Source organism: Marmota flaviventris, chromosome 1 (genome assembly GCF_047511675.1).
Source record: "Marmota flaviventris isolate mMarFla1 chromosome 1, mMarFla1.hap1, whole genome shotgun sequence".
Lineage (NCBI taxonomy): Eukaryota > Metazoa > Chordata > Mammalia > Rodentia > Sciuridae > Marmota > Marmota flaviventris.
The window spans coordinates 144,976,823-145,001,683 of record NC_092498.1 but is presented as its reverse complement, the minus strand read 5'-3'; the positions used below and the strand labels follow the sequence as shown (position 1 = coordinate 145,001,683).

Below are 24,861 nucleotides of genomic sequence, written 5' to 3'. Positions count from 1 at the left end.
TGAAGCTTGAGTCAGCTGTGTGCGTCATGATGGGGTGCGTGTTATGTTACTGCATTTGTAAGATACTCACCCTGCCTGGTGCCTTCTCCTCCCCCCTGCAACTTCTTTGCTCTCATTTTTGTAAAAATTGTTTTTTAGTTGTTGATGGACATTTATTTATTTATTTATTTATGCGTGGTGCTGAGAATCAAACCCAGTGCCTCACACATGCTAGGCAAGCGCTCTGCCCCTGGGCCCCAGCCCCAGCCCTCCCTGCACTCTTCATTCTCCTTTTCCCTCTGCAGACTTTTCTTCTTCTTCTTCTCCTTCTCCTCCTCCTCCTCCTCCTCCTCCTCCTCCTTCTTCACAATATCTTTATTTTACATTTATGTGATGCTGAGGATCAAACCCAGTGCCTTGTGCATGCTAGGCGAGCGCTGTACCACAGAGCCACAGCCCCAGCCCTCTGTTTCTTGATCTATAACCCTTACTAGAGTCTCTTTTGGATCTTCACACTAGTAACTTTCAGTCTTTGTGCCAAAGTCTCAGAGATTCTCACTGGCTCAGATGCCATCCATCTCAGTCCAAGGACACAATCATATAGAACAAATATGTCTGCCTGGAGCACCCTGTTTGGGGAAGAATAGTTCTCAGGGACAAGAGTTGTAGCAAGCTGGGCGGATATCCCCAAAATATCTAACAAAAACTATAGACACTGGTAGTGGCAATGACTTATCGCTTCATTCATTCAATATTTATTAAACAGACTCCACGTGTGCTCAGGTTCTGGGGATGTACATATGGCAGAGAACAAATCTTTTTTTTTTTTTTTTTTTTTAATGGAGCTTATGGTCAGTTGGGAGAGACAGTAAATTAAAGAAATGGTTAATTTTCAGGGAGATGATGGAGAAAATAGAGTAAATAAAAAAGGTGTGTTGCTGGGAATTACTGTTTTACATAGGTCTCTCTGATAAGGTGGCATTTGAGCAGGGATCTGAAGGAAATGAAAGAGCAAGTCAGGCATATAACTCCAGGAAGAACCTTTCAGGCAAAGGGAGCAGCATGTGCAAAGGCCCCTGGTGTGCAGGCATGCTTCACATGTCCCACATCAGCAGAGGCCACAGCATTTGAGTAGATGGGTAAGAGGGAAATGTAGGTGGAACAATGGCAGAGGGATCAAATCATGAAAGGCATTGTGGGTCAGGGGCAGACCTTTGAGTTTTACTTGGAGGAAGATGGAAAGTCTGTGAATTTTGACACTGGGAAATTCTGACACAGAATTTTTGACCTTCTGGCTGCCTCTTGAAGGAAGGTTGCAAGGGGACCAGGAAAGAGGCTGATTTAGTGATCTGAGCTGGGAGGTGATGGGGGTCTGGACCAGGGCCACAGCTATGGAGGTGGGTGGCTCCTGGAGCTATTTTGAAGGCAGACTGTCAATATTTGAAGGTAGCATTGATAGATACGGAGCCAAGGCAAGGATAAGATGAAAGTGTTTGGCTTGAGCAGTTGGTAGGATGCACTTGCCATTTATGCAGGAGGCTGGAAGGAGCAGGTCTTAGGGAGGCCATCAGCTTTTATTTTGGACATGTTCAAGTTGGAACTGCCTGTTTCACATCTCACTGGAGTAGAATCCTTCAATGCATTCTTGCCGTTACAGTCAAGATTGTGCGAGGGTGTTCTTCCTAGTTTTTCTTCACCTGGCCAACATCGCCTCACTCTTGAGGCCCCAGCCTCTGGAGCATTTTCTCAGGAAGGCCCTCCCTGTTCCTTGCTCCATTCCTGCGTAGCTCTTCCTGTTATATGAGCGCATAGCTGCAAATTCTTTCCTTTATAGTACTTATCGTGCTGGAGTTCATGAATAATTTGTGTGGTTATTGGTTTAATGTACTACAAATTCTTAGAAGCAGATAACATTAGGAGTATGCTGGAATAAAGAGATGCAGCTGACAGGGCACAAAGAGGCACATTTGATCCTGTGTGTTGGTTATCATGTGCATATTATCCAGGGAAACGGCTCAGCTCCATCAGCTCTGCAAGGACAAATAATCTCTTTTACTCTTTGTAGCCCCAGAATGCAGCAGCGAGCCTGGCACACAGTAGGCCTCCCAATAGGTATTAGTGGATGTGTTGACTATGAGCCGTTCTCAATAGCGAGAGGAAGCTGTTGTTGGGTTCAGGCTGTTTGTGTGTATTCAGTGGAGAACAGTTATGGATGCTTGAGGAGTCTGGAGGAATGTTCTGGGCTTGGCCTGAGGTGTTCTGCTTTTCTACCAGTCTGTTTCCATTTAGAGCCCCTATTCAAGCCTCAGTGGGTGCATTTTAGCCTCTGAGCCCTAGAAGCTCTACTTCAGGTTTGCAGTGCTGAATTTCAGAAAGATCTTAGTTTTTGAACTTTCTGTTTGATTAAAACCAAAACCAAAACCAAAAAAAAAACCCAACACCATCAAAACAAAATAAAGGAAAAAAACCTCAAATCCAGAACTGTGAATTTTGACACTGGGAAAAAAAAGGGAATCCTGGGTGGAGGGACCAGCCCGTCCCTTATTCCCTAGGGTCTTTTTTTCCGATGGTGGAATCCTGGGTGGAGGGACCAGCCCGTCCCTTATTCCCTAGGGTCTTTTTTTCCGATGCTTCAAACTCATTTTCCTCAGTAATTTCATTTTTTAAGGCTCCTTGTATTCGTGAGCCTCTTTTCTGAAGTGGTCTGAGCAGATTTCGGTGTGCATGAGCATCGCAGGCGTTTGTTTCACTGAGGGCCATTTGGATGGCATGGGTTCTGCTCGCAGCTCCGCGGGCCCCCGTGGCTCCAGGAGGAAGGTGGCCTGCAGCCTGCAGTCCATTTGATTTCCTCAAAGTGATTCGTCCTGCTTAGGGGAGCCGTAAATTCTTCTTCGAGATGGTTAGGTTTTGTGGAAACAAGACTTGAACTGTACCCCAGAGCTGTGTCTAGAATAATCACTCTCGCTGGGGACGTCTAGCAGAAATCTTCCCCTTGGTGACTAAATCACACCGCGGTGAGCAGCAACCCTGGCCAGGGCTCCACAGTGCTCCAGGATGACAGGCCCGTGCTGTAACCAGAATTTTCCATCTAGGCCTGAGCTCCCAGTTGCTTAGTAGAGCCGCTCCCTTCCTGGGGGCAGAACATTTCAGTGGTGAGAGATTTTTATCCTGAAGGTTGAAAGCTTCGTTCTGGAGAGATTTCTTTGTTTCTGGGGGTTATTTCCTTTCTCACCTGTGTGTTGCTCCGACCCCAGCTGTTTTTCTCCAGGGTGGTTCTGCTGCTGGCTGCCGCATCTTTTCAGTGTCAAGTGCCTTCTTGGATCCTCTCCCACCTCCGCCTGTGCTGTCTTGCTCTTTGACTGGCCCGAGGTGCAGCCTCCGTCTCCTCTCAGCTCTTCCTTCCTTACCCTGTAACACGCCTCTTCCCAGACTTTGCAGCTACACTTTGGAAGGACACAGTGGCTTTCTGATTGGAATTCCAGTAGTCGTTTCTTAGCCTGGAGGAAGTTTCTGGGAAGAACTGAGGCTGGAAACGAGCACAGGGCTCTGTGGGTCCAGGTGAGACTGGAAGGCGCCCTCACGTGGGGAGCTATGCCAGGGCTGCCTGGCGATGGAGGTGCGTTTCCTCAGCCGGCCCCTCACTCCGCTGGCCCTCTGCACCCAGCCGGCTCCTCTGGCTTTAAACTCCTGGCTCTTTGGGCAGCACGTCATCGTCCTCCCAGATGACCCTGGGTGTGTGGCACTGTGGAGCTCTGGTTTCACCCTTTGGGTTGTGTATTCCATGATTTTCCTTGTCTGTCATCTTTCTTCAAACTCAAGCATTCAAAATAGGACCTGTTATTTTCTCCTTCAAACCAAATGTCCCCTTTACTTGTTCCTGTTGGTGACACATTTATTCTGGCCTGGAAGGCTGGGATCCTTGCCTCCTTCTTCTCCTCTTTCTCTTGGATCTTACCATTTGCCAGGTCCTGTTGATTTTTCTCTCCTAATGTCCTCTGGCCCTAGGTGAAGGAAGGGCGTTGCTTTGCTCTCTGTTGGGCTGCATATGGGGGGCATCCTGTTGCACCCCAAATATCATGAGGTGGGTTGTGTAACCCCAAACACTCAGAGAGATCAAGCCCTGTCCAGGACTGCCCCGATGGACCCTGGTGGCAACAGGATTGCAGCCTCCTGCCAGGGCTCTGCCCTCCCACCTCCAAGATGCCGCCTGCTCTTACCCTACCTCCATTTTTCATTCTTGAAGTTCTAGTCAAGAGTCAGATCCAGTGGTTTGCAGTGAGTGTTCTGAAAGCCTGTGGGGTCTGTGGGGAGCAGGGATGCTGCAACCCCCCCACCCTCCGTACATAAGGATATTTCTATGCAATGAAAACTTGTCCCTTCCAAAATTGGTAAAGCCTCTGCCACTCAGAAGTGCATCCGTGGCCAGGGCAGTGGCTTTTTGATGCTTTTTAGGGCTTAAAGGTGTGGTTCAGTCTCTGGCTTGTGCTCCGCCTGGGCTTGGGTAGTCAGATGATAATAATCAGCTTCTGGTCCTTTCTGAGGGTTCACCGTTTTGGTGAAAACCTTTTGGATGTCTTTCTTAGGAAAACAGGGTACCTTGCAGCCTGGGTCCCACTTTACCTCATCTTTTTTGCTTCCTGTCTGGAGTCTTACCCCAGCATCCCTGCAAGAACCAGTGGGGAGTGGGGATGGAGACAGTGACATGCGGTTCGACAGGTCATTACAGCCTTTTGTGCCCCAGTGGCTGCTGGTGAGAGGGAGGCCGTGGAAGGTGAGCCATGGCGGGATGTGTCCTTGAGGGCAGGGCTTGGGCTGCCAGGGGCACTGGACCTGTGCTTTGTGGGAGTCTCAGGGGCCCAGAGGCCTGCCTTGACTCTGTCTTTGTTCAAACCCTGCGTCTGTCTGGAAGAGGCAGTTGGGAACTTAGTGCAGGATAAGGACCACCTCTGGGGGCCCTGGTGGGTGGTCCAGCCAGAATGCCATGAGCCTCTGTGAGGACTTCTCTGGCCTGGAACTCAGGATTTAGCCTGGCTAAGTGTTTCCTTATGTGCAAGATGGTGGTACCCCACATAGTAGCTAAGATCGAATTAGCACATGAGAAACATTTTCTCTTTTTAATTTTTTTCAGTCCTCTTGAGGCACCTAAAAGGTCTTAGTAAGGTACTAACGAGTCTACCTCTAACACTTGCCTGTGTCCCTTTTTGTTACCAAGCCTCAGGCGTGTCCTGGTATCTATGTAGAATTTGATTACATTTTGCTCTTATATTCCTTTTCCTGGTCACCTTCTGTGTGCAGGAGGTAATATGATTTTCCTATGTGCAATTTTTATATGAAATTTCCTTTAGAAATACATTTTATGAAGGCCAATCAAAGAAAACAAATGACATTACAGGCAGCGTGTGGAGAAGGCAAAGCATCTCGAAGGTGCTTTTCAAATGACTTCAGACTGAGAAATGCCTCTCTGGCATTTTGCCTGTGATGATTTTTCCTTTCATATTGACGTCGCAGGTCACAGCATTTAAAAGGGATTTTTTTTTTTTTTTTTTTGTGGGTACCAGGGATTGAACCCAGGGGTGCTCAGCCACTGAGCCCCAGCCCCAGCCCTATTTTGTATTTTATTTAGAGACAGGGTCTCACTGAGTTGCTTAGCATCTCATCATTACCGAGGCTGGCTTTGAACTCACGATCCTCCTTCCTTAGCCTCCCAAGCTGCTGGGATCACAGGCATGTGCCACTGCACCCAGCTTCAAAAAGGACTTTAAGTGAGGGGCCTGTGGGGCCAGACTTCACCTGGCAGGTCTGTGGTGTGTCCTCTCTGCCCTCTTTCTTCCTTCCTCTGTCTCTCCTTCTGTCCCCCCTCTCCCTCCATTCATTCATTTAGCAAATACTTTCGGAATGCCTATGGGGTGCTGGGTGCGGTGCTGGTTGTTGGCAGGGCAAGGCGGTCTGTGGTTCTCTCCGAGGGCAGCCAGACTTGTAAAGACAGAGCTGGGACATTGTCACTTATGTGGATGCTAAAGCTGATCTCGGAGAAGGAGAGAGTAGAATAGTGGTTCCCAGAACCTGGAAGGGTATGTGGGAGGGAGGATGGAGACAGAATGGTTGATGCGTGTACAGGGTGCAGTGGACAGGAGGGATAACTTCTGATGTCTGTGGCACAGTGCGCACTAGGGTAGCTATGGCTCACACCAACTAATTGGATGTGTCAAAATAGCTCAGAGGATTCTGAATGTACCCAGCCCTCAGAATGTTGTGTTCGAATGATATGCCAGTTGCCTAGGTCTGGTCATTATACATTGTACACACACATTCGAGTGCCACATGGTCCCCATAAATACATTTACTCTCTGTCAATTAAAAGAAAAAGCCAGACCTGGGGTCCAGGGTGACAAGCATACTTGTGGAGGGTGGTCCTGCAGAGTGCTTGGCACCGAGGACCACGCTCCCCACTGCTGAGGTGGCCAGGGCTCTCCAGAAGAGGAAATATTTGAGGTGTCTTACATAATAACCACCTGGGCTCTTCATGGTTGCTCAAGGCAGGGAAAGGGAATCCTGGGTGGAGGGACCAGCCCGTCCAAGAGCAGGAAGGCCTGAAGGAGTCTGTGTGGCCGAGACCCTGTCCTGTCTGTTGGTATGGCTGGGACATCAACAGTCCTTCTCAAACTTCAGAATGCCTTTCAACCACTTGGAAATGTTAAAATGTGGGTTTTGAATGGGTAAATCTGGGGTCCAGGCCAAGTCTGTGTTTCTTTTATTAATTAATTAATTAATTAATTTTTTTTTTTGGTGCCAGGGATTGAAACCAGGGGTGCACTTAATCACTGAGCCACATCCCCAGCCCGTTTTTGAATTTTTTATTTAGAGGCAGGGTCTCACTGAGTTGCTTGGGCCTCTCTTAAGTTGCTGAGGCTGGCTGTGAGCTCACGATTCTCCTGCCTGCGCCTCCCGAGTTGCTGGGATTATAGGCATGCACCACCGTGCCTGGCTCTTTTTCTTTTTTTCTTAAGGTTTCCAAAATGGGCTAATTATTTGCTCCCTAAAAATTGATCAGTGGTGATTGAGAAATCAGTATGGCCTGGGATGTTTGAGCCTGTGTTAGTTCCCATGCGATGCTGATGCGGCTGCTCCACGGGCCGCGCTGAGCAGCTGGGTGTGTTGTTCCTGTAGTGATAATAATTTTGTGGCAACAGCCAAACCTGCTCATGTCCTCGATTGCAGTCCAGGCTCTGCTTTGTGATTTACATGCATCTCATTTAACCCTTCCACCAACCCTGTGGGGTGGGTAATTAGGATTATCCCCATTTTCCACTTGAGGAAACTGGGGCACGGACAGGTTCAGTAGCATGGCGGAGCAGAGGGGGTTGAGGCTAGAGGCAGAACTGTTTGGTACAGCAATGAGAAAGCCTCCAGTCTCATTCTGGAAAACTCTGACTTGATCTTGAAGAGGAGGGAGGGGTGGAAGGTGATTAGCCTGGGCGGGCTGGAGGAATCGACCTTTTATGGCAATGCCCTGACCTGTGCCTTCCGGGAGCTAGTGTTGTGTGTAGTCTGGTCACCGGTGAAGGCCATGGAGGCCACGGTGCCTCCTGCCAGGCTCACTTTTAGCCAAGTTGCTAGTCCTTCCTATCCCTCACTCTGTTGCAGTTTTTCGTTGAAGTTCTTCTGCTTAGTCAGCTTGGTTGATTTTTAAATGACTGATTCGGTTCAGTGTTTGAACGTCTGTTTGAACCTCACCTTAATGACCTGTCTAAAAGTCAAGATTGAGCCTCCCTCCTAATGCTGTAGTGTGGGGCGGTGAGGCTGGCCCACCGCTGAAGGGAACACCAGCTCACAGAAGGCAAACGGCTTTGATTACTCAATCCGAGCTCATTTAAAGCATTTGAACGATCCTTTCACCGTCAGAGTGCTCCACACATCCTGCTTGATTTCTTTCCAGGTTCCAGGCAGCTGAACTCTTTTGTTATGAGCTGTGTGTCAAGACTGAATATTGCATTTTGAAACCAGGAGTCAAGTACCAATTTAGATTCCTGACTTTTATACCTGTTTTTGGAATACAGATAAATGAAACGCAAGTAACACAGTCTGCCTTGGTGTGGACTGTCGACTCTGAATTCCTTGTAGAAATCTTTTTTTTCTTTTTTGTGCCAGGGATGGAACCCAGTGGTGTTTAACCAGTGAGCCCCACCCCCAGCCCTTTTTTATATTTCAGGGTCCCACTAAGTTGCTCAGGGCCTTGCTAAGTTGCTGAGGCTGGCTTTGAACTTGTGATCCTTCTGCCCCAGCCTCCCAAGCTGCTTGGATTATAGGCGTGAGCCACCACACCCAGCCCTTATAGAAATCTTTAAGGGGAAGTCATTTTGGCATTTTCTATAGAAAAATTGTTTCTCATTTTAGTCCGCCTTTTACTTTCTTGATTTGCGTTTGTGATTTTCCATTGAAAACTAGACTTGGGGGATTGGAGCACAGCCCAGGGGTGAGGCCCTGCCTAGAGTGCATGTGAGGTCCTGGGTACAGTCCCCAGCACTGCAAAAACACATGAACCAGACTTCTTAGAAACCAATGGCCCCTTGAAGAGGTGCTTTTTGTAATTTTGAAAATGAAACCTACCCTGGAATACCCTGGCCTGTCCCCTTCAGGCTTCAATTGTCCTCTTTACCTCCTCAAGTCCCCTCTCTCTCAGGGCCAGTCCTGCCGTGACTGCCTGGTTAGTCTCTTCTTTTTGTGTTTCCTGCCTCCTTTTCCTGCACAGGTTCCAGACACATGCTTAAAGAGTCCAGGTGTGCTCACCCTCACGCCCTGGCTCTGTGCTCCAGGGCTGCTTCCATCTGGGTGGGGAGATCATAGGGCAGTGGGTTTCTGTGTAGACGCGGGCTGGCTGCCTGTGGCATTGACTTGGGTTTTTGGCATAGGACAACTCTGTAAGTATCAGTATCCTATTTTGCCAACAGAGCTGTTTGTGTGCCCACCATCCAGTGGCACCAAAACCACTTCTATCAACCTCAGTTTTCCAAATTCAAGAACTGACACACAGCTAGGTGGCGCCAGAAGGGTTTTCTTCTTATAAATATTCTGTCATTGAATATATAGAGGAAAAAAGCAGTCTAAAAGCAAAAACAGAAAACCCAAAAAACAGAAAGAGAAGGACTTCATGACCCCACCACCCTGATAGCATGTCACATGACTTTTTTGGTGTGTTTCCTTTTGCTGTTTCTTGTGAACAAAAGTGAATGCAAACATGGCTTCCGTCGTGCATTGCTGTGGGAGTTTGATCTTTTCACTCAGCTCTCATCATCTTTCTAAGGCATTAAATGTTCTCCTAGAGCACTTTTTAAAAAAAAGAAAAAAAAATTTTTTTTTTTTGAAACAGGGTCTCACTAAATGGCTCAGGCTGGCCTCCAATTTGCAGTTCTCCTGCCTTAGCCTCTCAAAGAACTGGGATTACAGGTGTGCCCCACCAGGCCTGGCTTAGGACATTTTAAAAAATTGTTCCAGAACATTCTTTTGTATGAATGGACAGTAGTTAGGGAGCCCTTTCCTGTGGTACATTGATATTGTTCCCAGTGTTCTTGCTCCTGTTGATGCGGTGTGAGGATGGGCGTTCTTGTAGCTATCAATACAACTCTGAACATTTCTTAGGATAAATTCCTCAAAGCAGAACACAGAGCTGGGCCTTCTACTCCTTCTTCTTCTTCTTTTGTGTGTGTGCTTTTGATGAAGATAACATTTACTTTTGTTTCTTCCTAGACACTACAACAACAGGAATGCAAACTTCTCTACAGTCGAAAAGAGGGTCAAAGGCAAGAAAATAAAAACAAAAATAGATATAAAAACATTCTGCCTTGTAAGTATCAGTATCCTTCCTCAGTAACAGTCACTGTGTCCTGGGGGCCATGCACTCTTGTTAACCAGGCTTAGGCCTTAGCCTCTTCAATTGGGAACAGTTTCCAAACTAATCAGCCGTAGTGGGGATTGACAGCCTCATTCACTGCGTTCCTATGATGGTGATGACCAAGTGCAGTTGCCACTGGGACGCCTCTTCTGTGGTCATTTCCTCCAGTTGGTGAACGTTCCACTGCCCCCGGGTACTCCTCTCGAGGCTGTGATTGCTCGGGGTTAGGCCCTGCAGGAGCCCTGGGCTCTGAGATTTGCACCTTTCTTCCCTGTTGACTGGCTCATGAGTGTTGGGTTAGGCATACTTCCTTCCTGGGATTTTGTCCTCATTTGGGAAACAGACGAAGTCCCTCCTGTTGTTCTGCTCATAGACTCTCAGAGTTGAGTCACTAGAGGTAAAAGTGGGGACCTCCCTCTGCTCAGATGAGGACCTTGTGATATTCACAAAGCCATACCTCTTTCAGCAGGCAGATATCACCATGCAGAGTCAAAGTTGACCCATTAGGGAGAAAAGCCCTGAAAGGATGTAAGTCAGGATGAGGACCCCAGAGATGCGCGGCACAAGTTGTAGCTGGCCTCTTCATCAGGCTAATTCTGTGCCAAACTCTGTATCTTGGTGCCACTTAATCCATACCACATGCACCCCAAGCAGGCATTCTCATTTCCCCACTGTGTAGACTGTTCAGGCAAAGCTGCAAGTAGGAGTGAGTGGCAGAAACTGGCCCAGAGCCCCTAGGCACCTCCTCAGCTCTCCGGGGGTTCCAGAGCAGGGTCTCCAGGGGGGAGCTCTGCAAGGCCATGTGTGGCAGGGGTGGGAGCATGTGGAACCTCTGTTTATTTATATCCCCATGTACAAGGAGAGAAATTTAAATCTGATGCATAAATTGATGGCAACATATGCATAATATGTTTGGCCAACTTAAAAGGAAGGATTGTTTATAGATAATGTGTGTGTGTATGTCAGTGTTCAAGATGGTTTGTTATTGGGGCACATGGTCACATTTGAAAAGCACTAATTCATATCTGATCAGGTCAGAGCCATTTTGTCAGTTAATACAAACTCACCGTGTGTGTATGTGTGCATGTGTGCATGTGTGTGTGTGTGTGTGTGTGTGAACATAGGCATTCTCTGTCTGCATATATATGTATGTATACGTGGTATGTATGTATGTCATGTCCCTGTGGCTATTTGTGATGTGTGGGTGAGGACGGGGGCGTGAGGAGGTCCATTTCTAGTATTGATGAAAGGGGATAAAGAATTTGTAGAGAAGCAGTTTGAGCCACAGCATGATTCCAGTGGGTTTGGGGAGCCTCATTCTTTTTCAGTTTTCACTCCTACTCATGGGGTCAGCTGGTACTCAACAGTAAGAAAGGAGTTAAGAAAAGATGAAGGGAATAATTATTTGCAGTTTCTAAATATAATATTGACTTTTCCTCCCTTAAAAATTCCCAATCAAATGTTTTCTCTGACTCACAACTTCCTTCTTTCTTCCTTCCTTCCTTCCTTCCTTTCTTTTCATGGTGCTGGAAGTTGAACCCAGAGCCTCCTATATGCCAGGCAGGTGCTGTACCACCAAGCTATGTTCCCAGCTAACATCTTATGTCTTCAAAGATGGGGTGCAATCCCAGCAACTCAGGAGGCTGAGGCAGGAAGATTTCAAATTTCAAGTTCAAGGCCAGCTTCAGTAACTTAGCAAGATCCTGTCTCAAAATAAAAAATAAAAAAGGGCCTGGGATATAGTTCAGTGGTAAAGTGCTCCTGGGTTAACTCTCCAGTATAAACAAACAAACAAACAAACAAACAAACAAACTTTTTAGTTTGAACAAATTTGGACAAAATTATTACAAAAATAGTATTGATGGTTCTCATGTGTCCACCGTTTGGTTTTCATCATGTCTATCCTGTCTATCCATAGTGCATTCTTACAATAAGGAAATTTTTTTTGTTTGTTTTTTTGAGACTGAGGATTGAATCCAGTGGCAATCTATAGCTGACCTTCACCCCAGCCCTTTTCTAAGTTGCCCAGGCTGGCCTTGAGCCTGCAATCCTCCTGCCTCAGCCTCCTGAGTTGCTGTGATTACAGATATGTGCCACCATGCTTGGTTAAGACAAGGACTGTTTTTTTTTTTTTTTTTTAAGAGAGAGAGAGGAGAGAGAAAGAGAGAGAGAGAATTTTTTTAATATTTATTTTTTAGTTTTTTTGGCAGACACAACATCTTTGTTTGTATGTGGTGCTGAGAATCGAACCTGGGCCGCACGCATGCCAGGCGAGCACGCTACCGCTTGAGCCACATCCCCAGCCCCCCTTTTTTTTTTTTTTAATTGAGTTTATGTTTTAAATACATGACAGTGGAATGCATTACAATTCTTATTACACATATAGAGCACAGTTTTTCATATCTCTGTTTGTATATAAAGTATATTCACATTAATTCATGTCTTCATATGTGGACTTTGGATAATGATGTCCATCACATTCCACCATCATGCTAACCCCCTGCCCCTTCTCTTCCCCTCCCACCCCTCTGCCCTATCTAGAGTTCATCTATTCCTCCCATGCTCCCCCTCCGTACCCCACTATGAATCAGCCTCCTTATATCAGAGAAAACATTCAGCATTTAAGACAAGGAAATTTTAAAGAAAGCATCGTATGGCATTCAGATCGTTGTTGTGCTTATTTGAGGTTTAATGTTTTTTGTGGTTTTATCATTAAATGAGCAGAGCTTGGGCTAGTTGAGACAAAGTGGTTTGTCCAGAAGCTGTCTGAGTACTTACCCGGTTGGGTCCTTTTCTCTTTGCAGTTGATCATACCCGGGTTGTCCTCCACGATGGCGATCCCAACGAGCCTGTCTCTGATTACATTAACGCAAACATCATCATGGTAAATTGCTTGTCATGGTGTTTTTTCTGGTCACACATTCTTAGACTGTTCTTGAATCTTACATTTTTCCTTGTGTCTTGAAAGCAACTTTCAAATGTGTAAGGGATTTTCTTCCTCAATTTCTAGCCTGAATTTGAAACCAAGTGCAACAATTCAAAGCCCAAAAAGAGTTACATTGCCACCCAAGGCTGCCTGCAAAACACAGTGAACGACTTTTGGCGGATGGTGTTCCAAGAGAACTCCCGAGTGATCGTTATGACAACAAAAGAAGTAGAGAGAGGAAAGGTATGTTTCATCATCTTCTCTTCTGATGATTTTTTTTGGGTGCTGGGGATTGAACTCAGGGGCACTCAACCACTGAGTCACATCCCCAGCCCTATTTTGTATTTTATTTAGAGACAGGGTCTCACTGAGTTGCTTAGCACCTCGCTTTAGCTGAGGCTGGCTTTGAACTCACGATCCTCCTGCTCAGCCTTCCGAGCTGCTGGGATTAGAGGTGTGCGCCACTGTGCCTGGCTTTTCTGATTACTTTTTAATGCTGGTGGTGTTGGGGATGGAACTCAGGGTCTTATCCGTGCTAGGAAAGTGCTCTACCTCTGAGCTATGCCTCCAGCCCTGAAAAAGTCTTTTTGAAGTGTGGATGAGTCAGGTGAGCTGTTTTATTAATTGAATAAACAAATTAAGCTCACTCTAACTAACCCTTTGGAGAAAAGGGAGTAAAGAAATTGGCTTAAGATGAGCTTGGTGTGGTTTTCTTTCTTTTTTCCGAATTGTTTTATGAATGCATTGTAGGTGCGCGTGCTGGTGGGATTCACTGTTACGTGTTTGTACGCACACAGTGTAACAATGTGTTTTGGGCAGTACCACTCCCCGGTATTTCCCCCGTGTGGTTTTCTGTATGTCTTCCACTTGGGCTTTTGGACCGTCTTGGATTTCTTAGGATCTGATTATTGTTCACCTGTAGTTCCTCAAGTCCTTCCCTGCCCCAGTCTGTCCCAGGACATGAGTTTGTTAAATATACCCTTGGGCGGCTTGAAGTTGATAGGGCCACCAAGGCTTGGTTGGCTGGATCCAGTTCTCTTTTCCTGATGTTTCACTGGGACGGTTTCTTTTGCTGCGTCCTCAGTTGGTCTTTTCTCGGGCAGTGTGTGGTCTGCTCTTCGTCCTCTCCAGGGAATTTTTACAGCAGACATTGTGGGTTTCATCTCTAGATGTTGTATGGGGTCTTTTAACATCTTCTGTGTCTCTCCCTTTCACGGTAGGGTTTTACTGTTGTGCTCGTAGCTGGTGCACTGTGGACACCTTTGAGGCCAGATTTGACTGTGAAACAGAGATTTCCTCTAACAGTGACATTAGGTATTCTTGAATCCACGGACCAGTTACCTGAGCTTCATAGTTTGTTTCAGGTGGGAGTTATCTGCCCTGAGTGTGGAAAGAAGACGCAAGCCCTCTGTCCTGCTTCTTTTTTTGGTACTGGGGGATTGAACTCAGGCACTTGACCACTGAGCCACGCCCCCAGCCCTATTTTGTATTTTATTTAGAGAGACAGGATCTCACTGAGTTGCTTAGTACCTCGCTGTTGCTGAGGCTGGCTTTGAACTCGCAATCCTCCTGCCTCAGCCTCCTGAGCCACTGGGATGACAGGTGTGTCCCACCTTGTCCAGTGTTCTGCTTCTTGAGTGACTGGAGTTATAGGAGTCTTCTCTTCTCAGAGGACCTGGGGGCTGTGAAGGGGCCTTGTGTTGCTTCAAAGGAATCAGTATCAGTCTGTCAGAAGGTAAGCTCCGAGAGCAGACAGACATTGGGCCAAATCACTGCCCAGTCCTCGCCACCTGATCTCTTCTGTCTTTTCCTGCTTTTCTATTCTTTCTTTTCTCTTTGGGGGTGCAGAGAGAGTGGCACGGTGGCTTTTATCCTTGCCACAGCCTTTGTGACAGCCTTCTGTTGGTGTTCACTAGTACACAGAAGGAAAATCGGACTGTGGACTCTGACTTTAAGAGATAATGTATTAGCATTCACATTTCTGCATTTGTTTGCCAAGGTTTGCATGACTGTTTGGAAAACTAGGAGGAGGGCTGTAGCAATTTGCGGATGTTTAAAGTCAGTTAAAATGTTCTTTTCAGAGCCATGGTTTAATTTTGTGTCCTCTGTCGAGGTCTCTATAATGACTGGAACAGTTGCCAAATTGATTGGCTGGTCACAGCATCAAGTTCAATTCGCATTAGAAGGGTTTATTTAGGGAAATTAAAAATTATTTCAAATCTGTCAAAAGGTGTTTGGATCTACCAAATATTGGAGGCAAAGGTAAATTCAGATTAATAATAAGAAATCACAGTCTTCTGTTATTTTATGTCACAGAGCTGGGTATCAAACCTTGGGCATCATGCTTGCTGGGCAAGCACTTCACATCTGAACTACACCCAGCCCCACAACCTTTTATCGAACTTTCCACCTGCCATATTTATTTTCATTTGATTCACCATTGACTGTGGGGCCTGCAGCTGAGCTCTTCTTTTTAGTTTTATAACTGTAAATTTCTCTCTTTTCTTAATACACACAGTGAGTTTCTCTTGCTGATATTCATGTCTTGGTGGTTGGGAAGGTGAGTGGAGTAGGTGACAGCATCCTGCGCTCCGGCTACCTCCCCAGGTAGATAGACTCATCTCCATTGAGCAAAACAGCCTCCTTTTTGGCAACAGGAGTGCTTTCTTTGGTGCTATATTTTTCAATCCTCCTGCTCTGAAGCCGGCAGCTAGCGCAGGCTTGGTGTTCCCAGCTCAGGGAAGGTGACGGGCGGAGTAGCTCTCAGCTGGGGCTGGATATAGAAAGAGCAGCTGGTTCGGAACCCAGAGGCCACCTGTCTGTGATAGAGTTATTCACGCGTGGGTTGATAAGGCATGGAGTCCTCCTACACTGGCGCGGAAATGAACCAGACAGTCCGGCTTGCCGGGCAGCCCATCCACCTCCGGAGTCCTTGCTTGCCTTCCCTCCAGAGTGGGGCAGAGCGCTGGGATTCAAAATGCAGTGGTTGCCAGTCGGTACTCTCAGTTCCATGGGGCCCTCCCTCTTTGCCACTGTTTTCTTTGAAGATAGACGAGCAAGCCTGGACTCTCTTTCACCTTGGCCTGGATAGGTCCATTCTGCCTTGACCCCTTTTCATGTCCCACTCTGCCCAGTCCTCTGAGCACTTACTTTCCTTATTCCAACTCTTCTTTCCTTTTGGAAAACCTAACAGGTGCTGAACAGGCCTTTCCCGTGTCTGCGGTCATTAAGCATGGTGGGAACACGTGCTTGCTGCTAGTTTAGGTTTTGTTGTTTTTCGGGTTCACAGAAATGAACATTCTCTCCTCTGCTCCCTTTTAGAGCAAATGTGTCAAGTACTGGCCTGATGAGTATGCGCTAAAAGAATATGGGGTCATGCGCGTACGGAATGTCAAAGAAAGTGCTGCTCATGACTACACGCTAAGAGAGCTGAAACTTTCCAAGGTTGGACAAGTAAGTATATTGTCGTTTTTAGAGACTTTGGTAACTGTCGTATGCAGTCATCCAGGGTCTTGCAGTTACTTGTGTTCGATGCACGCATGCATTTCTTCACCCATAGGTGCAGTAGCTGTTTATTAGAAACCTTCTGTATACCATGTGTAGTTCTGACACTGATGGCACATTGTGAACAAAACAAAGTCCCTGCCCACACAGAGTCCAGAGAGGGGGCAGATTTAAAAGCCATGACCAGCTAAATTTTTTGATTATAGGTCTATGAAGGCTGCAGGTGGTACTTTCGAGAGCGAATGGGGAGCACCTCTCTAAGCAAGTGACACTTGAGCTGAGACCCCAAGAGCAAAGGCTGTGAGGCCCAGTTTGTAGTCGGTTCCACACAGAAGATCTTCTGTATTGCATGTGGGTTGGGATTGGGCCCAATGACTGATTACAAAACAAAGTAGGATTTGGTTTGAATTCATTTTAATTCTCTGTCTGGAAGGACTTATTTATTCAGGACCTTTTGGGGACTCAAAGGAAACCACTTTTGTCCTCATGGAGTTGTGATTACAGAGCAGTGAGAAGCCACATATTTGGGTAGTTGTGCCCCAGAGCAGACACGGGCTGTAGCTCACATCTAAAGTGCCATGGTACCCCAGAGATGGCTTCCTTCTGGCTGGAGTATCAGGGAGACCGCCCTAGAAGAGCCCCCTTTAAGGGCTTGGTTTCTGAGGAAGAAGGTGGCAAGCAGAGGGCCTCCTAGGCTAGAGCAGTGTTCGAGCCACAACACTGAAGCGCACACTGTAGGGAATGGGACTCGGGAATGAAGGTGACGGGGGCAGGGTGTTGGGGAGATGAACTTGGGCAGACAGAGGTTGGGACCAAGTTGGGAAGTCTGGACTATTATGTTAGGAGATTGAGCTTTACCAGTCAGTCCTCATAGAACTGTGCCATTTCTTGTGCCAGGTGAGCTGTGTGTCAGGAAGGTCTGACAGCCCTGGGGTGGGGGGTCGGGACTGACCTCATGGCTGAGAGGCCTCTGGTGGTCTAGGTTCCTTCTGTGATGTGGGTGTTGTGTAAATGCCAGGATAAGCGAGAGGAGGAGCCGTGCATGTGAGCTACTCCCGGGGGGTGGGGATGGGGTGCCTGCAGGTCGAGGGGTGGTGTGGTTCTTGCAGGGAGGAGAGGGATCAAAGACATTCTAGAGGTCTGTGTGAAGGGACCATGGCTCTGTGGCAGATGGCAGAGATGCTGGAGGAACTGTTGTGTTTTGGACACATTGAGTTGAGCACCTGAGCAGAGTGGCCATCAGCCATTTGGACATTCATTGATTGATTAATTCAGAGAAATTTGTCGAATGACCTCTCGGTTCCTAGTACTCTGTTGCTTGCAAGAGACAGAGTTGGGGAGCAAAACAGATAATGTCCCTGCTCTCCTGAGCTTACACTCTCCTGGCTGGAAATCTACTACCCAGTGATTGCACACTCAAATATATTGCTATAAACTGTAATCAGGCTAGAAAGGAGAGCTGCAGGGTTTGGGTGGGGAGGGCGTGGAGGTGCTGTCTGTCACAGAGATCTGAGAGGAGCTGGACAAGTAGCTGTTGAGTAGAGATGAGAGGCTTCAAGGACACTGGATCAAGGTTCCAACTGATAAACTGCCCACCTCTCATTGTCAGGTGTTTCCAAGTAACAGGTGGATTTTTCCTCATGTTGGTGGCAAACTATTTGTCTAGTTACCAGACGCTGTTGAGAAGCAGGAATGGGAAATATTGATGTGGGTTTGTTTTTTGTACCCTGACTGGGATGTTGACATGGGACTGGTTGTGTCTCCTGCATTGCTGATAGCATATTGCCCCTCCCCGTCTCCTTGAACCCAGGTATGCTCTACCTCTGAGCTCCATCCCAGCCCTTTTAAAATTTTATTTTGAGATAGGGTCTTGCTAAGTTGCTGAAGCTGGCCTTGAACTTGTGATCCTCCTGCCTCAGCCTCCTGAGTAGCTGGGATTATAGGCATGTGCCCAGGCCATGCTGTGTATCATCTGCTTCTTGTAGAGCATTTTGTGTGCTGCAATGTGATCTCCTTTAAGCTAACTGCCCAGGAAGGAGGAAGACAGGCAGGGACCCTCTGACTGCTTCCTAAGGGGGTGCGTGGATGCTTGGAGGGGCTTGGGCAGGTCTCCTCTTCCTTGACTGGCCTCTCTGTGACCTGTGTAGCCACTTGATTTTTAGGCTGCTCGGTAGCATCAAGGCACATTCCCCCCATGGCATCAGCAAGTTGAATGTGTACAATTCAAGGGAAGATCTTAACTGTGGCTCAGATCCCATGGATGTACTCAAGTTCCCTGGTGGGGTCTAGTTGCAGCTCTCTTTAAATACCTTTAAAAAATGTCACTTTGCTTCTTCGATTGTGTCCAGAAGCCATGGCAGTGAATGGTTCCACTTCAGTTCCCTAATCGGGATAGACCCTGTAATATGGTGCTTGTTGTAGTCTAGATGCCATTTTTTGTTGTTGTTGTTTTTAATTATTTAGTTGTAAATAGACTGATGTCTTTATTTTGTTTATTTTTATGCGGTGCTGAGGATCGAACCCAGTGCCTTACACGTGCTGGGCAAACGCTCTACCACTGGGCCCCAGCCCCAGCCCCTAGATTCCATTGTTGATCCTTATGAATTACCACTGTCCTCAAAATAGCCACGGGTGTCGAGCTGTTTGCTGTTTGTGGGGCAGAGGCTGTGTGTTTCAGCTCATTTCATCCTCACTGTTGTTTTGTCAAGAGGGAGATTATTATTCCCATTTTGCAAATTAAAGTGAGGCTTCGAGATGCTCAAGGCCTCAGTGAGCCTGATTGCCTGGGACCTGCGCCTGAATCTAGGCACTGGACTTGCAAGCCTGTCTTCTTTCTCCTTGGCACTAAACAAAGTTTAAAGCATCACAGTGATGCTGTGACGCAAGCGTATGTGTGTGCCTGGCGGGAGGTTGGGTATAAAAGACCATAGTGTCTTGAGGGAGCACCTGTTTCCTCAGCTGCTGAGAGGAGGGACCTTGGTCCTTGGAAACCTCAGTTGCCTCTGGATGTGAGTGCCACATAGATGAGGAGGAGTGGGGACATTTCCTGTGTGGATGGAGAGAGAGTTGAGACTGGAGTTGCCCTCTGCCGCCCCGCTCAGTCCCCCCCGACGGGCGTGAGTGGCCCCATCGCTGCCCAGTCGACCCCCGCCGCAGCCCCTGGAGCTGACGCAGAGCCCTGGGAAGTGGTGCCACCGCACGCTGAGGACTAGGGAAGCAGGCATCTGGCGCCTCCTCAATCCCTTGATTTATTTAATTCTTTTCTGGTTTTTCTTGGCTCTACTCCAGGGCAATACGGAGAGAACCGTCTGGCAGTACCACTTTCGGACCTGGCCGGACCACGGTGTGCCCAGCGACCCCGGGGGCGTGCTGGACTTCCTGGAGGAGGTCCACCACAAGCAGGAGAGCATCATGGACGCCGGCCCCGTGGTGGTTCACTGCAGGTGATGGCTACAGCCTGTCCCGGGCTCCTCCGGGGCTGGCTTTTACTAACCCACGCTGGTGCTTTAACCGTACGAAGCCTTTAATATCTAGGTGTGGTAACGTGAGGCATGGGCAAACTGCTGCAGGTGCCTTTTTACCCCCAAATCTGTTTCTCACAGGCCCTGCAGGTCTGCCGGATGGGGGTGGGTGGACACAGCCTGATTCTTAAGGATCCCTCAATCTAGTTGTTTTTGCTTAGTTTTCCTTTTAACATAATAATTTAGGATTCGTGTGTTTGATTGTGTTTCTATTCTCTTTTACTATGTAAAGGAGATCTAGTTTCCCCTGACAATATGCTTATTTGCTTCATGAGAGTCTGACCTCTTCCCACCTGGGCCCGTGGTCCCAGCTGTGCTGCGGCCTCTGTAGCACTTTGTGGGCTGCTGGTGCCCCTTTTCGGGCTTCATGATTATACTGGGGAGAGTTTGGTTTCCTAAATCTTATTCATATGTTGGGCAAGTAGGTGTATATGAAACTTTATTCATTTTTTTTTAAAAAACTATTATTTATTGAGCACTTACTCAGTGCCAGCCTCGGAGATCAGCGTTTCTCATATGTCATTCATGTTTGAATCTCACAGCAGCCTTATAAGGAGTGTGCTTCTGTCCCCATTTCATGGATGAGAAACAGGAGCAGAGAGGTGAAGGGACTTGCCTCAGGTGTGCTGAACTGGGGAAGCTGGACTCTGAGTGCAGGTTGCGCTGACCCCAAAGCCCTGTGCTCCTGGCTGACATATTCACAGATATAAATAGACCGTCTTATAAATGCTCCCAAGAGCACACTTTCTTCCCGTTAGTATAAGCAGCTTGGTTTTGAGTGTAAAACCCCCAGGAGTGACTGCCTGTCCCTGCTTTTGTCCTTCTGCCTACAGTGCTGGAATCGGCCGGACAGGGACGTTCATTGTGATTGATATCCTTATCGACATCATCAGAGAGAAAGGTAGGTCACCTGGAGGGCAGGAAGCCATACTTCCTGTTTGTAGGTTATGGAAAGGAAGCATCAGGGAATACAGCCTGGGGAAGACAATTCAAATGTGAAAATTTTTTCATTAAAAATCTGGGCCAAAGACTTCCCCTGTGGGTATGTTTGCCTGGGAACCAAGTGGTGCTGTTGGACCCTTTACACAAAATGAAGCCCAGGAGCTGTGGCCTCCGTTGCTGACCCTCTATTGCACACGCAGTGGGGTCTCTCCCAGCCACCCAGTGCTTGGGAGGTCCACTGGGAGGGGAGGGAATTGTGACCTCCAGCACTCTTGTCATGTCATCTGCTGGCATTGCTGGCACTGCTTAGAAGTCCAAGTCTTTACTGCTCCAGCTGAATCTGTCCCGAGGGCCACAGATTCAGTTGGAGCAGTAAAGCCCAAATCTGCCTTCCCCCTAGGTCTGCCGTAAGCTACGCATTGAGCAGTGCGTCCTGGCTCTGTGTTTCCCCTGCCTCCTCACGGTATCTACTTTGTAGGTGTCGACTGTGATATTGACGTTCCCAAAACTATACAGATGGTGCGATCTCAGAGGTCAGGGATGGTTCAGACAGAAGCACAGTACCGGTTTATCTATATGGCCGTCCAGCATTATATTGAAACACTACAGCGCAGGATCGAGGAAGAACAGGTACTGGGCCTGGCAGGGCCGGCGTGCGGGTTTCCTTTCCTTTCTGGGTGTCTTGCACACGCTGTCCTTTTGAGCAAGAAATTGTAACTATTCTCCAGTCCATAGGTCTGGGTTTTCAATCCAGAAGAGCGTAGGGAGGGCACTGGTGCCATCATCCTGTCTGACGGGTTGAGGCTCTGCCATGAGGAAAGGTCACGATTGTCCCAGGGACACTTGGCAAGCTGAGAACTCAGAGCCTGGAAGTTTTCAGCCTGTTCCAGTATTGAATTGGGTCACGTTTATCCTGCTTCCATCTCTTAAAATGAATACCTCACTCTTAATAGCACATGGCAGTCTGAACCACTCATTTAGTTGAGTTGGAAACAGTGAAATTTTGATTTTAATAAGCTGGGCATAATGAAGAATGTTGGATTGGAGCCCTTCCATCTGAAGCTATTCACAACAGACACAAAGACGAGTTAATTAGGAATATACTGAGCTGAGGAAGATGGGAAGACTGCTCTTTTGGGGAGCTGCGCTTATTTCCCCACCCGAACTTTTTCCATGGCTGCCGGTGGGGCAGCGTCTGGATGGCAGTGCTTGCCCATCTCACCCTGCTTTTTTAGGGGCACCAGAGATTGAGCTCAGGGGCACTCGACCACTGAGCCACGTCTGCAGCCCAATTTTGTATTTTATTTAGAGACAGGGTCTCACCGAGCTGCTTAGTGCCTCGCTGTTGCTGAGGCTGGCTTTGAACTCACGATCCTCCCATCTCAGCCTCCAGAGCAGCTGCTGGGATTACGGGTGTGTGCCACTGTGCCTGGCAACATGCTCTTTAATGACTTCAGTATTATAGAATTTAGAAAGCAAATGTCCCTGGTCCCACCCAGAGCATGCTTGCATTCATTTTTCATTCATTCATCCAGCCAGTACTTTTTGGTGCCAGTATGTGTCAGCACTGTGTTTATAAGTGTATTGACAACTATTTGGTATGTGGGCCTTTGGATTTTAAAAAAACGAATAGGCTTAGATTATTTATTTTTAAGAATAGGGTCCTAGAATACATAGTTTTCTGCACTGTGCAGTTTGGATCAGTCCAGAAACTCACTCCCTGGTTGCTTGGGGTAAAGTGAGAAAAAAGTACTTTCATTTAGTTTTAGGAAAAATTATAAACATGAAACCCATCTAACTTCTAAATTAAGCAAAGGGACAAAAATCATTCCGGATAATTGGTTACTTTGAAATATAGTCATTTTCCATGTTAGGATTAATTAAACCTTTTTGAGAGTGAAAGAATTTGCTAAAGAAGGACAAATGAAGAAAAGAAAATGACATTGGGTGGAAACCATGTGGAAAGAAGTAGAGAAATAGAGGCGGCAGCAGGAAGGAAAAATCTAGAAATCAGAGATGGGAAGCCCGGGAAAGTGCTAGTGGGGCCGTGTTGAGAAAGTTCGCACGTTTTTATTGACAGTGCTTCTCACACTCGGCCAGTCACTTGGAGGTAAGTTGTTTTGTTATTGTCCATTTACAGTAGTAAAAATATATATATATATATATATTTTTTTATTTGCAAAGATAGTATAAAATTTCTTTTAAATAGCTTTTCTTAATATTAGTATTTAACAGTTACTTTTTCATTCATTCATTCATTTTCTCCTTAAGTTCTTATAAAAACTATATATGAATTTAAAAAATGGAATGTTATGAGTTGCAAATATACATATCTCTTGGCTTCTAGATGCTCTGGTATATATTTCCAAAAAATAAGGATATTCTCTTACATAATCATGATTGTCAAAATGGGGAACATGGATATAAAACTAGTGTTTAACCGATAGATTACAGTCGGATCTTGCTAGGTTGTCCTACTAACTTCCTGTTTGTGGCCCAGGGTCACACCGGGCATTTATCTCTGGTCTCCTGTAGCCTGGAGAGTTTCTCATGCTCTCCTGATCCTTCATGACCTAGACATTTTTGAAGAATGTGTAGGCCATTTGTTGGGTAGAATGGCCCTCAGTTTGGGTTTGTCTGTTTCCTCTTATGAGATTCAGGTGGTGCCCTTTTGGCAGGACTGTCACAGAAGTCATGTGTCCTTGGTATAGCACCTCAGGAGCATACTGTGGACTTGATTGGTTTTTGGTGGGGTTAACTTTGATTGCCTGAGTAAGGTGATTTTGTCAGGTTTCTCCACCATGAAGTGACTCCTTATTCCTTTTTAATTAACATCTTAGATACTTGAGATTGTGGGAGTAACCTGTTTCATATACTTTTTGCTTACTGATTTTACATTCATTGATAATTGCCCGAAAAGATTATCATTGCATTTGCCAAAGGCTGGTTTTGTATTTCCATCATTTTTTTTAGCTTTACTGAACTATAAATGACAAGTAAAAATTATTTGTTCAGGCTGCACAATATATTTAGAATTGCATATACAGCGTGAAACGATCACCACCATCAGGTGAAATGCCATGTCCATTAACGCATGTTGTTAACTTCTTTTTGTGTGTGGTGAGAATACTTAAGTTCTGCTTGCTTAGCGCATTTCACTGTAGACACTGTAGACATTTACTGTCTTCACTGTAGACACCAGGCCATACGTTAGGTCAGAACTTACTCATTGTATGACTGAAGATTTGTATCCTTAGCCCAGTGTCTCCCTATGGCCTCACTCCAACCCCTAGTAACCACCGTTTTAATCACTGTTTCCATGTGTCCAACTTTAGATTCCACATGTAGGTGAGGTCGTATGTGTCTTCCTCTGGCTGATTTCACTTAGCATAAAGTTCTCCCATCCATCCGTGTTGTTGCAAATGGATTTCCTTCTTTTTTAAGCTGAATAATATTTCACTGTATAAACCACATTTTCCTGGTCCATTCATCCATTGATGAACCCTTAGATTGTTTCCAAATCTTGGTGATGGTGAAGAATGCTGCATAGAACACGGGACTGCAGATATCTGTGATAATTTTTTTGAATATAAACCTTACTAGTGGAGTTGCTGGATCATAGGATAGCTTGTACTTTAATTTTTTTGAGGAACCTCTATACTTTCTTCTCTCATAATATATAACAATTTACAATACTACCAATAACGTGTAAGGGTCCCTTTTCTCCTCATGTTGCCAACACTTGTTAACTTTTGACTTTTTATTAATAACCTCCTAGTAGGTATGAAGTGATATCTCATTATTGTGATTTTAGTTTTCATTTTCCTGATGATCAGTGATGTTGAGGGCCTTTTCATATAACTTTTGGTCATTTGTATACTTTTTTTTTGGAATAATGTCTTTTCAAGCTCTCTCTCTGTATTGCTTCATTCATTCACACATACACAAAAGTAGTTCCTAGCCGGATGCAGTGGCACATGCCTGTAATCCCAGCAGCTCAGGAGGTTGAAGAAGGAGGATCTCGAGTTCAAAGCCAACCTCAGCAATGGTGAGGCGCTAAGCAACTCAGTGAGACCCTGTCTCTAAATGAAATACAAAAT

General features: G+C 46.5%; 1 protein-coding gene across 1 annotated transcript in view; it reads left to right on the top strand.

Moving 5' to 3' along the window:
• The window catches only part of Ptpn11 (protein tyrosine phosphatase non-receptor type 11), an 86,801-nt gene that overhangs the window by 45,249 nt on the left and 16,691 nt on the right, over nt 1-24,861 (top strand). Inside the window, exons 7-13 of the mRNA XM_027923256.2 lie at nt 9,724-9,820; nt 12,673-12,752; nt 12,879-13,037; nt 16,116-16,247; nt 19,587-19,741; nt 20,653-20,720; nt 21,240-21,391. Of these exons, the coding sequence (XP_027779057.1) occupies nt 9,724-9,820; nt 12,673-12,752; nt 12,879-13,037; nt 16,116-16,247; nt 19,587-19,741; nt 20,653-20,720; nt 21,240-21,391 (843 nt within the window). The remainder of the gene's footprint in view (nt 1-9,723; nt 9,821-12,672; nt 12,753-12,878; nt 13,038-16,115; nt 16,248-19,586; nt 19,742-20,652; nt 20,721-21,239; nt 21,392-24,861) is intronic.